The sequence below is a fragment of the Agrilus planipennis genome, unplaced genomic scaffold (assembly GCF_000699045.2).
Source record: "Agrilus planipennis isolate EAB-ADULT unplaced genomic scaffold, Apla_2.0 scaffold11, whole genome shotgun sequence".
NCBI lineage: Eukaryota > Metazoa > Arthropoda > Insecta > Coleoptera > Buprestidae > Agrilus > Agrilus planipennis.
The window spans coordinates 1,777,382-1,794,422 of record NW_020440736.1 but is presented as its reverse complement, the minus strand read 5'-3'; the positions used below and the strand labels follow the sequence as shown (position 1 = coordinate 1,794,422).

Sequence of the window (17,041 nt, the reverse complement as noted above, 5' to 3'; positions counted from 1 at the left end):
TTATTCCGGAATTCACTCCATTAATACCTACTGCTTTCATCCAAGCTTCTATTAGTTTACTTTTTTCTTTAATTTTCCGAAAATATTTTTTACATATATAAAACGCTTAGTTTTTATTGGAAAGTAGTTAACGTAGGTGAAGAGTGAAGATCTATGTCTGAAGTGCTATTGCAGCTTTCTATTGAACATATTAACTTTTTATTTGTTATAATTTTAGAAGAAAACTTCGTCGACTCCATCATCAAAAAAAATTTTTTACTTTTTTAACGAGTTTTATTATTTTAATAAACAATTTTACAATTTGCGTGCACAGTTCCTATGTAAATTTTTCCCTCATTCGAGTTATAAATTTTGCCACCAGATGGTGTATGCCCATTTGACGGATCCCAATAATATACATTAAAATATCAAAGCCTTTCATGTGAAACGAATAACAGCCGCTGTAGCCTATGCTAAAACTGTTAAGGACTGATGTAGTGCCTAGAATTTCTTCTTTGAATTTCCCCTTTGCCGCTCTCACAATCTTTCTTTTACTTGTCGTCGTCGCGATGGAGGTAGTGCGTCTCATCCCGTTTGTTTGTTCCCGGTTCGTGTCTTATCTTCATAATATTCGTGCTTGTTAGTGGTGTGTGACAGTTTGGAGGACTCGTTGCATAAAGCCCTCATTAGTTTGTTATTTGCGACGAAGTTGACGGGAAACATGCTAAAGCCCCGTTCTCTCCGGACCGAAACGACCGTCGTCGACGTCGTTCTAGCGTCGGCGTCATCATCGTCGTGTTACACCGACGGACGTACAACGACGTACTAAAACAATCGCGCGCTATATCATCTCGAGCACTCGCCTATTAACGCGGCATAATTTCAAGTTGGCAGCCCTGATTAAAGGAGAAATAAGAAACTGAGAGATTCTTTTACAAAAGTCCCGTCGTCCCACGCACTTGCTTTGTTTTCATTAGCCCAGTTGACACGGGTAGTTTTATTTAATTGCCGAACAATCAGTCAAACTGCTTTGAATTTTTAACCTGTCATTTGGTACTCACGTAACCTAACCTCACATTTTTATTTTGAATTTTTAACCTGTCATTTGGTACTCACGTAACCTAACCTCACATTTTTAGTTTTATTAAAAACTAGCTTATCCCCGCGGCTTCTTCGCTGAAATTAATATTGTTTCTCCATAAAACCTTTCAACTCCCAATTCACCCTTACAACGTTTTAATTTTATGTAATGTCGCCATCTTAGATTTCAAATACAAACGTAGCAACAACATTTCATCCGTAAGGGTTGATTTTTAAAAATTGCCAAAACACGTATTTGTTTAATCTCAACAATCAGCAACCTTCGAGTAAATCCGAGTACAAATAAAATATTCCCCATGGAAACGTTGCAACCTCTTTTCATTTGATTAATAATATCAAACAGCATATATACCAAGTTTCAAATAAATTCAAATTCAACCACAAATAGAGTATGTCCCAAATAAAAATTGCAACACCTTTTAACCTTCCCCCCTTTGGAGGTTTAATTTTTTAAAATGTCGAGATAGGTCTTTCAGACATTAAATGTGAGACTATTAAGACTAAGTTTCAAGGTAAATCTGACCACAAATAATATTAAACATTGCAACTCCTCTTCTCCACTTACCCCCCCCCCAACAGATATTGAATTTTTTAACCAGTTTTAAGTAAATCAGACCAAAAACAAACAAACAATCTTTGCAAACCCCTTTCAGCTTCCTAAAGAGGTAGAATTTTGTTCTATATCTATGATATATCGAAATTGCGAACCGAAGGCGGTGGTTTTGATTTTTTGACCAATGACTTATCAAACTTTTTAATCCATACACCGTAGACGCCATCAACATCATTAAAGACAGTACAACTGTAGGGATAGATATATAGGGGAAAAAGATTAGTATGCGTAGATTTGGAGATGATATAGCGGTATTAGTATCTAGCAAGTATCAGTTAGAGATGGCTTTTTAATAAAATGGAAGAGTTGTTGACAGACCGGTACTGTATGAAAATAAATAAAAGTAAAACAAAAATATTGGTGTGCAAGGGACGAAAAAGTAGAGGAAAATTGAATGTAAAGATAGAAGACGAAAAATTAGAAGTGGTTGATTTTAGGTATCTAGGAAGTCAGATAAGTCAGGACGAAAGGAGTAGTAGGGATATAAAGCTGGGTCGTGTCGCCTTTAATAAAAAAAAATGACACTTCTATGCTCGCGAACGGTTAATTTAGAAATTCGGAAAAGGTTGTTAAAGGAGTATGTTTGGGGCGCGCCTCTATACGGGTGCGAAACATGGACGGTAGGCGCGGCGGAAAAGAAAAGTTTGGAAGCGTTCGAAATGCGGTGTTACAGGCGTAAGATTAGCTTAGGATAGGAAAGAGTGGAAGTGCGTGTCCTTTCAGTCTTAGGACTGACGACCTTATGATGATGAATCAAATTACTGTTGTTAAGTCTATCTTTATTAATCCTTATTAGAATCTTAAATCAAGATATCAGACAACATAAGTACTTCTTTCGTGTTGTCTCTTACTACTGTAACATTATAATCTTCACCTATATTATATATTATATTTGCTGTATTCCATAAAATAATATTGAGTACCGCAGTGAAAATTTACGTTGGTAACAGTTCTGCTTAAAACCTCGTTGTGGCTTACTTTTCCGAAGAAAATTAACGGAAATTCCGTGTATAAACTTATTTAGATCAATCACCCTGTACGTAAACAAGTGACGCGAATTTGTTTTAAATACAAAGTAACGTGACCCGATTAAGTAAATGAAAACGGCACACCACTGTGATTCAATTGTCGCACGTACATTGTTGCGATAAATGGTCAATCAGGGGGACACTTTGAACTTTTAATTTACTCCAAAAATATCCGGGGCGAATAACGCTATTAATATTCCGTCCTATTGGGGGATGGAGACAAGGAACTTACACATTCACCGCGTTATTCTTGTCAAATCTCGGCAAATTGTTCCCGTAATCGAGTTTGTTATCCGAAATTCGGGAATTAGAGGGCGGCGAATGAGATCAGTATTGATTCGGAACAGATAGGTAGATATAAAATGTAACTTCCGCTTCGCATCTGACATCCGCACACTGACGACGATGACGACAGCGGTGATGGTGGTGGTTTTAAATTCGTCGAAAGCAGTGGCGTACACTTTACATTTGCGTTTTCTTGTACGAAAGTAATCTCATCATCATAAGGTCTTCAGTCCTAAAACTGTTGGACACGCAACTCCACTCATTTATATCCGTTTTTGCTGGGCCGTCAGTCCTAAAATTGGTTGGACACGTACCTCCATTTTTTCCTATCCTGAGCTAATCTTCGCTTTTTCCTAAAACTAGAACAACGCATATTCTTAACTACAGTGTAAACTCTATATAACGACACTTAAGGGACTGAACATTTTTCGGCGTTATAAAGAGTGGTCGTTAAATGGAGAGAAATAAAAGATATTACTTTACTATTCTATAATAATATGCATTTACCAATATAGTACACATTTTGCACACGAACATTATTATTCATACATTGCGCATAGCCTGTTATCTTCGTCTGATGTGTTTTGCTGCTCCAATATTTTAATTGTATTTTGTTACGTATCTTACTCATTTCTTCAGATAGGTACTGTTGGATCAATTTAATTGTATAAAAAGTATTTTTTTAATAGTTTCGCTGCATCAACTGCTTGTTTGATGCTTGGTGGAGGGACAGGATCGTCTTCTTCAACAACGTACACAGCTGTAGTTCTTATCTATCTCGGCAACTTAGAAAGTACTGCTCAATGATTTATAATGCCGCATTGTTGTCGTTAAGTAGAGTGTGCGTGACGCTATATAGAGTGTAATATTGTATAGAAAACAATGTAAACCAACCAAAGAGTTTACACTGTATTTGCGAACAGTAATCTAATCTTGGTCTACAGACTTCCATGTCTGAGAAAGTCTCCTACCAACCTATTTCGCCTATTTCTTATTGACTGCCATAGAGTACTCTGTTCTCCTATTCTTTCTAATACCTCTGCATTTCTAACCTTCTCTATCCACGGTATCCTCATCATTCGCTTGTAATACCAAAAGAAATCTACTGCAAATGCACGGAAACGACCTTTCCGATGGTACCAAATCGTAAACGCCGAAAAGGATTCTTTATTACATTTTATTTCCAATTCATAGTTATGTATATAAATGGTCATAAGTCTACATAGCAATTTCAACAGATGCTCTCTTTACAAATACTTACAATGAAAGCGACAGTTATGAATTTTTGAATGTATGAATAATCCTGTCATCGCACGCACCTCCACTCTTTCCTATCTTGAGCTAACCTTCACATTTCCATAAAACTAGAACATACCGTATCCTTAACTATTTATTGTGAACGGTAATCTAATATATCTCTACTCTTAACTACTGTTTCTGTTTCTAATATTTCTCTTACTAGCCCTTCATGCCTGAGAACGTGTCCTATCGGCCTATTTTGCATACTTCTTATTGACTTCCATAACGTCCTCTGCCTCCTATTCTTTCTAATATATCATCATTTCTAACCTTCTCTATCCACGGTATCCTCATCATTCGCCTGTAATACCAAAAGTAATCTACTTTCTAAAAACTCCATGTTTAAAAAGAATGGTATTGAAACTACTCGTTAGCTTTTGGTTTTGCTGAAGGAGAATTTGAGTTAGTCTAAGGGTTTAATGTTGAATATAGAGCTGGGGCAGTTTGCTTTAATTCTTCTTGCAGAGTGCGCTAATGTTGCCTTGGTGGGGCATACGTTCAGATCGTAGAATTATTAATCATTTCATAAACTAGCCGACCACTTCATAAAATGCTGACGTTTCATGAAAAATTACACAGTTTGTTGACCATATCATGATGTGGATTAACTAAATCAATGAATAGAAATCGTTTGAGGATATAAACAATTAGACACGGCTATTTCAAGATAATGTTCAAGTATTATGTTGTCATATACAGTAGCAGATCATAAATCTTCGGGTCCTCGTTTTATAAAACAAAAAAATACAACGTGTACTTATACAACATGCTACTGAAGTGATACTTCATCAAACACACAAACATACCGGGATAGGGGTTAAGGAATTGATTTTATGGTATTATTTGTACACTATGCTTCGCACGGGTGCAATGCTGATACTAAATAAACTATAGAATGTCTTTACATACAACAATCACAGCTTTTTTGTCATTAGACAATAAAAACCGGCCGGTACCGCATTTCAAGTCTGTAATATCTTCGAAAATATTTATTTAAATTACATGCTGTAAAGGGCCATTCTAATCTATATTAAATGCACAATGTATTTAAAAGTACTTAATTGGATTAGAATTAATGCTGTATTGCTTAAAATCGCTTGGTAAATAAGCCATTATTTCTCGTAAAAAGTAAAGGATAAAAAATGGTTATTGTGGGTTATCCCTAAGAGATAGACATATACCATCGCGGACTTTTGTAGGCTTTTTTAAGGTGTACATTACTGTAGTACATTATTTTGATCTCTCGTAGGGTTCAGCCAGCGTTTGCAATGCAAGCGCAAAAAAATGTGTTTATTTACGACATCACATTAGAAACCTCTAAAATTATCAGTGTTTCTCTACTATATTATGCATGTATTATACATATAAACCTTCCTCTTGAATTACTCTATCTATTAAAAAACCGCATTAAAATCCGTTGCGTAGTTTTAAAGATCTAAGCATACATAGGGACAGACAGCGGGAGAAATGCGTTGCATGATTTCGTTACATAGCAACTCGCATTAAACGAACTTACCCTACCGTGCGTAAAGAAGTTTCACTTCAAAAATTAAAGACAAACTATAAAATTTTTAAATAAGATGTAATTTTTTAATTTCCACAAGAAATACATGCATGGAATAGAAGGCCCCATGAGTGGAGGGACTAACACACGATGCATTATTCGCGTAGCCTAACCTAATAGGTCCGCCTCTAATTTAAACGCTGTAGAAAGGAAATTTTACGCATCGAAATTTGAAAATTGGACAAAAATGACCCAAAATTATGAATCATTTTTCACGATTTCAAAAAAAAGGGCTAAACCGAGTCGTGCTCATATCACTCAAATTTCAATTTGTTTGAACGTTGTAAAGAGCGACTTTTTCGCATTCAAATTTTTTAAAATTCGTTAAAAAGGGTTCGAAATTACGAATCATTTCCGTAGATTTTGCAAAAACATATTTTCCTTAAAACACATGTCATCTTGCCCTGTTTATAACATAAAATTGTCACCTAGTTTGAATAATTTAAAGGGGCTAAATTTTGCGTCTCCAAATTTTAAAATTGGAAAAAAAAGGATCCGAAATTATGAATCATTTCCCTCGATTTCATAAAAACGCCAAACCCTGTCGCGCTTATGTCACATAAATTTAAATTTGTTTGAACTGTTGTAAATTCGCATTCAAACTTTTTAAAATTCGTTAAAAAGGGTCCGAAATTACGAATCATTTCCGTGGATTTTGCAAAAATATATTTTCCTCAAAACACTTTGTTTATAACATAAAATTGTCACTCAGTTTGAATCATTTAAAGGGGCCAGATTTTGCGTCTCCAAATTTTAAAATTGTTTAAAAAGGATTTTGAAATTTCCAAACACGTTTCCCTCAAAACACATGTCATCTTTTCCTGTTTATTACATAAAAATTTGTTCTAGTTTCAATCATTTAAAAGAGCTAGACTTTGCGGGCTCAAAATTGAAAATCATTTAAAAAGAACACGAAATTATGAATCATTTCCTTCGATTTTGCAAAAAGCATTTTCGTCACGCTTACACCATTTTAAATTCATTCATTCATTTCATTCCCCTTAAAGAAAGAAAATTTTAAATTTCATATTTTAGGATTGGTTAAGTCATTTTCTTCAAAGTCATTCATTCATACGAAGTTTATTTAAATAATGACAATGCATATTCAGTATTCAGTTATTAGTTAAATGGTACAAAAAACGGGAAATTACTTCTGGCGCCACCTATGGCTAGAATTTTCACCGAATTACGTGAACTCGGAATCGTAAACTGTAGATACTTCGACTAACGTTCTGTTACGTCTGCAGAGCTTTCACGTTAACTGTACGTGTCCTCTTGATACAGTTCCGTAACACACTTCGACTTTCAAGTATAGATGGCAGACAATGTTTCATCCTAACATTTGTATAATTCGGACACTGATTTAAAAAATTTACGTACTGCCCGATGAAAGTAGAAGTAGATTTTAACACAAGTGCGTTCTTAAAAAATAATATAAAAATATGTATGTACATACAGTACATACTTGATCTTGGAAATGACAACGACCAATAAGATCATGAAAATGACCTAGTAACAGTGAGTTTAATAGGTTTTCCAAGATTTCAGTATTTTAGTTGTACTCGCCTTTTGATAATGGTATAACAGCCGAAACAATAAAAAAATCTTTTGGAAAGAAATCAAGGCAACCTATTTCCCACGTTACATTATTATTATTTTCCGTTTTTCTCAGTTTTTACTGGTTAACTTGAGCAAGAGAAATGGGCTGACGCCAAAGAACCTCATTCACATCTTTTAGGATACGATATGGAAACCAAAATTTACAGTACTACTTGCCCTGAAATATAATCGGTGACTATCAAAAACTTCTACTGTAACCCATTGTGTTATCTGAAAAGGGGATCTGTTGGCTGAACTTGATCTTCTTCAAAATACAATTTAGGAATTGCTCGTTGCAAAACTGCATGTTGGGCAGGTACCTACGCCAGCTTTCAGCGACTCCTCTGTAATATTGCGAAATTGTTTATGTTTATGACCGATTGGTATGGTCTAGAGGCTTAGACCTTGGCCTTTTCTGGTTTTGTTGGATAACTTAGGCAAATGCTGAGGCAGTAATATTCCACAGATAATCTTCCGTTCTATTCTGTCTTCATTTCGTCCGTCTCATCTTTCTCACCCGAACCACCACCCATCCCGTTCCACGATTCCTGAAAGGAGGCTGAAGAGGGCCTTCTGCCCTACTTTCCGGCGTATTCCGGAGGGACTGCCCACCCATCAGCATTAATGGCTGGTGGGAATGAAACACCTAATATTTTTTTTTAAAGTTGTTTAATGTTTATGAAGTATTAGCGTCCCGGACTTCTTCCTTTCATTTCCATTATTTGTTTTGTATAGTGTTTACTCAGTGGTGTAAATTTTGAGTTAAAAGTGTAATTTTGAAGCCAAACAATTCCATTTGGTACTTGTATTTTGTTGATATTAACAATGCAAAGAGTAACCTAAAATTATTACACTTCCGCTTCTGCATCCTCTGTCGTTTCCGCGTCTGCAAAAATGTACTTTTTACTTTCTATTTCTGTTGTGAAATCATTTCGTGGGTGTTGTCTTTTACTACCGTAAGCTTATGATTTTAAACAGTCAACACAGCCACCGTAAAAACTAAAAGGGATTACGTATTTGAACGTCAATGTGTACGGAACGGAAGTCCCAAAAGAGAAACTGAGTGTGTTGCGTTAGGTTTTGTTGGAACTAATGTTTTACCAGGGAGCTCACGACTTCTATCAAAATCCCGGGCGATACAGAGCACGAAAAATGGCTTCACGCCACGTGTTCAGCCTGTACTCAATACGTAAATATGTCACTGCACTTCGTTGGGTTTCTTTATTGTCAGGGTTTTGTCATAGGAAAATATTTTGTGAAGTACTATTTACCTAATAATGACAATTGTTGTCTCGGGGGTTTTAAATTGTACGAAAATTTATTGGTTTAATATTTTATTAAAAATTAACTGGTGTAAAATAACAAATTNTCGCATTTTCCTCATCACAAAGTCATCAGTCCTAAACTACTACTCCTACTAGAACTACCCATATCCTTAACTATTTCCGAACAGTAATCTAACCTAGGTCTACCTCTTTGTTATTATTATTATTTATAAAAATATATTTTTGTACTGGGTATCTAAACATTTCCAAACAAAAAATGCTCATGTATTACATAAATAATAACAAATCAATCAATCGCAAGTTGCCTAAAACTTCCTTGGATTCCAAGGCCGTCTTCGAGTCCACATGCGTGAATTACACTACTAGGAATTGTTGTTGAAGCTTTCACATTCTCTTGTGTCTGAAACCATTCGGCATGGGCAAGTATACATTTGGTCCAAGTGGATATCAATTCGTTTAAACTTCCTTCCGTACCACAATATTCAACCGGAAGCACATCCTTGGGAACATATTCTAACAAGGTGTCCGGTGTCTTGTGGACAATAAACTGGAATAATGAAATATTTGATCGTGAGTTAGGTTAGGTTTAAGTTACACTTGGGTCAAATTAGGAAGGCAGTTATTGTGCTAAAACAATGCTGTTCTGGTACACTGTTTAACAGATTTTGGAACAGACGAAGAATGCTCTTTACCAATAGGTCTGTTATAACCTAAACCAAAACTAAGCAAGCTGGAGCACATTGGTCATGTAATGAGAAATCGGAAATGCGAACTGTTTCAGGTAATTATTCAGGAAAAGATACTTAGATGGAAAATGTGGTCCTTGTCGCAGAAGAACATTGGTGCCCAAAAACCTTCTTCAATATTGGTAAAATTAATATTTAAGTGTGTTCTGAGACGTTCCACATTAATCTGGGACATTCCAGACTATTCCCGAATATTCCACAACATTCCAATGTTCCAGGATGTTCTCGAACCTTGGAACCCACGACGGATATTGCTTTACATACCCCTACCCATACAAAAAATTTCGAATGACCCAGAATGTTCTGAAATGTCCTCGAATACTCTCGAATTATCCGGAATGTTCTAGAAACTTGTAGAAGTTGAAACTTCCAACCCTTATATCATTAAAAGCACACCCTAGAGACCACACCATATAATATTGTACACATTCTTTTATAATATATATTGATTAGCGTGAATATAAGAGTTTACTGCAAACTTACCCTGTTTCTAAGTTTCTCCTTCAACAAACTTTTGGTAAATTGAAGCAGACGTTCTCCTAAGGGGGAGGCATTCACAATGTGCACTTTGTGTAGTCGTTGGGGGTATATATTGTGAGCTAACATGACAGCCTTTTTCACTAATGGTGAAATAAATCTAACACAGTGTTCTGCAGTTAGTCCTGAAGTGTCATAAATAAAGACATCGCCTGCAATCGGTTGTTCCTCTGCAGTCCTTATGTCAGCTGTATAAAATACAAATAGAACCATCAAAAATAATATAAATAAACAAAACTTCATAAAATGTTTTGCAACAAATAATTTTCCATCTCTCTTATTAATTTTTCATTAACTCACAACCAACATCGTTATTTTTTGCAGGGTAAAATCCTTCTTCAAATGGTGAGTGATAAATGAATACCTTAATATTAAAGTGGTTATAATATCCAAGTACAGTGTGTCGCCATCTAGTGGGTATTTGCTGTTACTGAAGTATTTCTTTTCTTAATTCATTATTTAAGAAAAATAATGTCTATGCATGTAGATATATTAACAAGCTAAGTATTTTACATAATAATCAAATAGGTAGAAGTAATTAATTTCCCTCTTGAATATGTACCTCTACCACCACTAGTGGTTAATTAAAACATACATATTACGATAAAATTGTTTTCATCTGAAGAATATATTCGATGGTGGATCAATTTATGATTATATATCAATGAACATGAACTTTTTAGAGGGCGGTTTAGATTTTACTCACTTATGTACTCACCTATCATAAACAACAGCCTCAAGATGGTTTTTATATCAAAATCGGATGGATCAGTTGAAGCTAACTTTAGTATAGTCACACGATGACCTTCATTGGTTAATTTTGACAGTGGAAGGATATGCCTGTAATGGGTTAACGCCAATTTTATAATTATTAAACGCTAAATATCAAAAATGAGTGAAAAGTAAAATAGCTTCACCAACTTAAGGGTGAGTGATTTCTAAACGATTTAACTGTTTTAAAAAATGGTGAAACTTATGTATTTTCCACCAGATTTTTATTACTTATCGTCTATTTTGTTTTATTATTAATAATTAATGTTTGATAGACGGCTTTATTAAATCGTATTTTGCAAATGTGTCTTGTACAATTAGTTATCATGCAATATTACACTCATAAAGGGTATTTTTATAAAACGTGACCAATCATCCACCGGTAAGATCACCTATTATAAAAAAAGGTTAATAGACATAAATTAAGAAAAAAAAAAGTTAGTCCATAATATATGAAAAATAATACAACAAAGAGTGGGCGCACTTTTTGAAACATATGGTATACAACTGAGAGTAGACTACAGTAGGATGAGTTAAATTAGGTTTAGCTTTGTTGTATTTTAAAATGACGCGAAAACGCTGTTGCAGTGAACTTACACACACTGGAAGGCATTTTCGAGTTCTTCAACCGTAGGATTCCTGCAAGCATAAAATTCAGGAATTGTAAGACGTGCAACAAAATAAGCTTCGATTTTCTTCTTAGCTCTTTCTAGGTTATGTTTGCATCCTCTTAAAAATACACGAAGCATTCCTGGGTCTGAAACAAAAACCAACAGTAAGATAAGCGCTTTTATTGTGATTATGGTGCAGAGGAAATGATTTTCTTTCCACTATAATTTCCTGTACTTTTATAAAAAAAGGCTTTTAAAAATTAAACGGCTTATCTGCTATAAATATGAGGAAACGCAAAAATTTGAATATCGAATTATGAGGATACCGTGGATAGAGAAGGTTAGAAATGAAAAGGTATTAGAAAGAATAGGAGAACAGAGGACTATGGAAATCAATAAATAAATAAATAGGAGAGATAGGTGGTGGGATGATCTAGTTTTGGGAAATGCGAAGATTAGCTCAGGATAGGAAAGAGTGGACGTGCGTGTCCAACCAGTCTCAAGACTTACGACCTTATGATGATGATGAAGTACCTACTTGTAAACAAACCATAAATAAAATGTCAATTGCTTTGGAATTTACATAAAAGCGTCACAACGGATTAAGCTACATTATAATAATACAACAATTAAATATACTGTTAAATAAGAGGCAATCAAATTTTTTATTATTTATCGAAATTGAATACCAAATTGTTTGTATAATTCATCTTCAATCCTATTAACGCTACTGAATTAATTAAGGTATTCCGGAACTGCAAAATATTAAAGTTCGCCTTTGATCAAACATCATTGAATTTATTAATTTTTTAAATTATCGATCTAAAAAACATACTTAGTAAACAGGTGTTCTTCTGTTTTTTATTTTTGAACGCTTAGTAACGATATCGCTTTTTTTTTAATTTTGCATTTTAAGCATTGTTGATTTTCTAAAATGAGCCAAAAAACGGCGCGATTTAATTGGCTGTGCCTTAAGATAATTTTCGAACAAAGTACCGGTAGGAAGTATACTAAGTATGAGCAAAAGATTAATTAAATTTCAGCTTTGATTGAGTATGTAGGTACACAATAAACTGGCACTATTTTTTTTCTTATTTATTCAGTCATTATGATAAGGATTACATACAGTTAATATTTGAAATAAAGAGAAATGTACCTAAGATTGCCCCCTGTGCAATACCATTTTGAGATTTAAAGGAATGCATTATTGGGCCGTGAGTCCTAACATTGATTGGACACCTCCACTGTTTCCTATCCTGAGCTACGTAATTTTCGCATTTTCCTCATCACAAAGTCATCAGTCCTAAACTACTACTCCTACTAGAACTACCCATATCCTTAACTATTTCCGAACAGTAATCTAACCTAGGTCTACCTCTACCTCTCCTAGTTCCCGTTTCTGCCTCTAATATGTCCCTGATTAGACCTTCATGTCTGAGAAGGTGTGCTATCAACCTATCTCTCCTATTTCTTATTAACTTCCATAGAGTCCTCTGTTCTCCTATTCTTTCTAATACCTCTTCATTTCTAACTTTCTCTATCCACTTTATCTTCATCATTCGCCTGTAACACCGCGTTCGTCTATTAATAATTAAATTCCGCCCTTTGTTGTCCTACTCTTTCTAATTCCTCATTTATAACCTTTTCTATTGCACCTACCGTCCACGTGTACAGTGCCATGCTCCAGACATACCCACTTTTAACAATATTTTAACGAATTTCTAAATTAACCGTTCGTGAGCATAGAAGCGACTACTTTTTGTTAAGGGTGACTCGACCTTGCGCTATTCTTTTTAATTTGGCAATAATATTGTATGATTGGCAGTGTCAAACGATTTGGCTGGATTTAGGAATAGGTATTTAAGAAAAATTTTGTCTAGTTTTCTTATTCCAGTCATTTCTAGATTTTCCTTTAAAACAAAAACAATTTATGTTACTCAAAATTCTGCAGACTACACTTATCCATTATTTATTATTCATTCCACTGCATATCTAATGAATTTACATAAACGCAAAATACAGTTGTGGGTGGTCAAGGTCCAGAAAAATGATTAGTCGTAGACATTCAGAAGATGTTCGACAGTTGTAATTCCTACCAAGGTGTCGATTGTTTTGTTCATTATGTTATTGACCGGATATTTTATGATAAGGTTGGAATTTCAAGCACATTTTCAATGAATAGTGACAGGGGCACGATATCAAGGTTTTCAAATTTGCAGCGAAAAAAGAAAAGATGATGAAGAGTTCGTGGAAATGTAGTGGATAAAAGACTTCAGTAAGCTATTTTAATGATTTTAATATTTAGTTTACAACAGGCAGTTATAGAGGTGGTTGTGCAACGTAGAGAAGTAAATATTAGGAAGGGAGTCAGACAGAGATGTACACTGTTACCGCTACTTTTTAATCTATACATCGAAGACGCGATCAACATCATTAAAGATAGTACAAATGTAGGGATAAATAAATAGGGGCAAAAGATTAGTATGCTTAGATTTGCAGATGATATAGCAGCACTAGCATGTAGCAAGGAGTTAGAGATAGCTGAAATAAAATGGAACCGGTATTGACAAAACAGTAGTGTAATAAAACAAAAATACTGGTATGCAAGGGAAGAAAAAATAGGGAAAGAGCGAATGTAAAGACAAAAAATTAGAAAAAGTGACCGATTTAAGGTATCTAGGAAGCCAGGATAGCACAGAGTCGTGTGGCCTTTAATGAAAGGGTCTCTTCTATGCTCGTGAACGGTTAATTTATAAATTCGGAAAAGGTTGTTAAAGGTGTATGTTTGTTGCACGGCGCTGTATGGGTGCGAAACATGGATAGTGGGCGCGGAGGAAAAGAATAGGTTAGGATCGTTCGAAATGTGGTGTTACAGACGAATGATGAGGATACCGTGGATAGAGAAGTTTTGAAATGAAGAGATATTAGAAAGAACAGAAGACTCTATGGAAGTCAATAAGAAATAGGTCAGATAGGTTAGTAGGACACCTTCTCAGGTATGAAGGTCTAGTCAGAGACATATTAGAGGCAGAAACGGGAGTTAGGAGGAGTTACTGTTCGCAGATAGTTAAGGATATGGGTTGTTCTAATTTTAAGGAAATGCGAAGATTAGCGCAGAATAGGAAAGAGTGGAGGTGCGTGTCCAACCAGTCTTAGTGATGTTTAGTTTAGTACCTAAGGGTAACCGTAGGGTTGGTGCCCGTTATACTTTTGCAAAACTAAAACTGTAGGTACGTCTGTTTTAATATTTCATATGTGTATCCCATGTAACTTACCATAATTTTGTGGTAAATGGGGCTGACAGGAAATCCATTTCTGCAGCAATTTCCGATTATTTTCGAAGCGGTCCTCATCCTCTCCCAACTCATTCTTGATTGCTTCCATTTGCTTTACATTTGGTCCCAAGAGAATGTCCATTTTTACTGAAAGATGAACGAACTATTCAAATGTATGTTTTAAAAAACTTCTGAATTTGTGTTTAAGAGCCATGCCAATCATCAAATCTCAAAATCCAAACATTATTTTTATATGATCTAATATTATTTCGATTTCTTTTTCATCCGTTGACTACATTGTATAAAATCCACAAACATTCGAACAGGCGAAAAGACAGGAAACATTAAAATATTTCTTTGAAATGAAACTTCCGAAAAATCGCAACGCAACTGAACTAAATTAAAACCCCCTAGAACCATAAACTCTAGATAAAAGGAAGTCTAAAACGTCTTTGAATTCAAAATGAAAACTAAGTAGAAAAATGGTACGGTACCTACTGTAAAATCCTTTTTCATTCTAAATTGATACGCGGTTTTCAACTTTCCCTAATGATTAGCAGGGTTGGATTGATAGCATTCATCCCTTTCCAGAACAAAAACACGCTGTTAATCCATATAAGTATGCTATCATTAAATAAATAATCCTTTCGTTTTTGTTTTAAACCTAGTTTCAATTTTATAATAGTTCAAACTTTTATAGTAATTGAAAATTTCATTATATTACAAAATAAGACGTAAGATAATATCAGTAAAAGACATTTCTCGGCAGTATACACTCCGAGCGCCTTAGTACTTAGTGACTTCGATCACAGGTGTCGCTGCGATGTACTAAGGTGACACAATGAATAATAAAAGAACTGATATAAATCTGGAATCGTGTTGATGTGTCAAAATTATGCTGTAAATAAAGAAAAGGTCGTACAACTGTGATAAAAAGACATAAATTTAATAAGCTTTTAATATGTTCAAAAATTTAAAGCAAAAAAAGTCATAGTGCGATTTATTCATAGTTTAGATTAATGTAGTTTCTAATTGAAGATGACATATTAGGAGTAAGAAACTATTTAGGTTTTTTAAAATTACTTTTTGCTGAATTTTGGGTTGTACTGTTTAATTAAATGTTTGTACATGTTTTTAATTTTCTTGAAGTTTTAGTATGTAACTAGTCGTCTTGTTGGTAGAGAATATATGTATATGTTGGGCACATAATTCACGTACTTTTTCGGCTTCGATGTGTTTTTGATATCTCGCAAATCTTTCATGCAGGATTAGGTGGCGGGAGATTAGATTAGGGAGAGTGGAGTTGTTCAAAAGTTTTCATCCCGAAAATTTTCCAAAATTTTCAATACTTACTGCCTCTTCTCCCTTTCAGCCTTAACCGAATCTTGCCTAAAATATTTGCGGAATATTAATAAATTCATCATCTCGCAAATATCTCATGTAAGATTGGATCAAAAATGAGATGGGGACGAGGAAGGGTTGTTTAAACCTTGTATATATTTTTAACATACCAATCTTTCCTCTACCCCTAACCTAGCCATGATTAGATGATTTGCGAGATATCATAATAACACGTTTGTTGTAGTTTTTAATTTTTCAATGCTTGAAAATGTGCGTGAAGACGTCCTTTGAAGTATATTAGGAGGGAGTTGAATGATATGATTTTTTCCATTCCATAATTTCCATTGTTAATTCAAAATTTTACAAACATGACGAATAATACAACATAAGTACTAAAATTTCAAGAAAATCGAAGAGGTTAGAGAGAAAGCCAATCTCTATCATTACCGGTACCTATTTAGCTTTGAAATTGTAAAGTAGAATTGTGATATACATCAGGAAGTGTTACTGCATTTAGTATCAAATATTCAAATTAATTTGATAACTGAGACTGACAAATATTTATTCGTACTTTTGGCAGAAAAATAATATACTGCCTTATGGGTGAAGATACGGTATTCTCTCCCGGATGAAAAACAAACCCTTATTAATACTAATTGTTTTGTGAAATATACACAATAATTATTATACAAGTCAACTATATACGTATAATGTGTATATTTTGCAATAATAGATGCAGACGCAGCAAAATTTGCGTTGATTTACAAAGTTTTTTTGTTTGGTGCATTTTGCCTTTGACCTACATTTAACTGGTACAGTAACTGATTAAATTTGCTCGTATACCTAGTAGGTTGTTATTTGTTTTTTACATCGAGATTCAGAACATAAATTAAAAACAATAAACATTAGAAACACAAACAAAAAGTGAAATATTGTTTTTGCATTGCTTCATTATTATTATTTTGCATACAAGTAGGGTAATATTCACTTAAAGTCCAGTAAAACT

General features: G+C 34.4%; 1 protein-coding gene across 1 annotated transcript in view; it reads right to left on the bottom strand.

Moving 5' to 3' along the window:
* Positions 1 to 8,950: 8,950 nt before the first annotated feature.
* Positions 8,951 to 17,041, bottom strand: part of LOC108733925 (alpha-tocopherol transfer protein-like) — an 11,122-nt gene continuing 3,031 nt past the window's right edge. The window contains exons 2-6 of the mRNA XM_018465285.1: positions 14,695 to 14,841; positions 11,406 to 11,565; positions 10,756 to 10,877; positions 9,984 to 10,225; positions 8,951 to 9,301 (exon numbers count right to left, since the gene is read on the bottom strand). Coding sequence (XP_018320787.1) covers positions 9,041 to 9,301; positions 9,984 to 10,225; positions 10,756 to 10,877; positions 11,406 to 11,565; positions 14,695 to 14,836 — 927 coding nt within the window. The 5' untranslated portion in view covers positions 14,837 to 14,841 and the 3' untranslated portion in view covers positions 8,951 to 9,040. The remainder of the gene's footprint in view (positions 9,302 to 9,983; positions 10,226 to 10,755; positions 10,878 to 11,405; positions 11,566 to 14,694; positions 14,842 to 17,041) is intronic.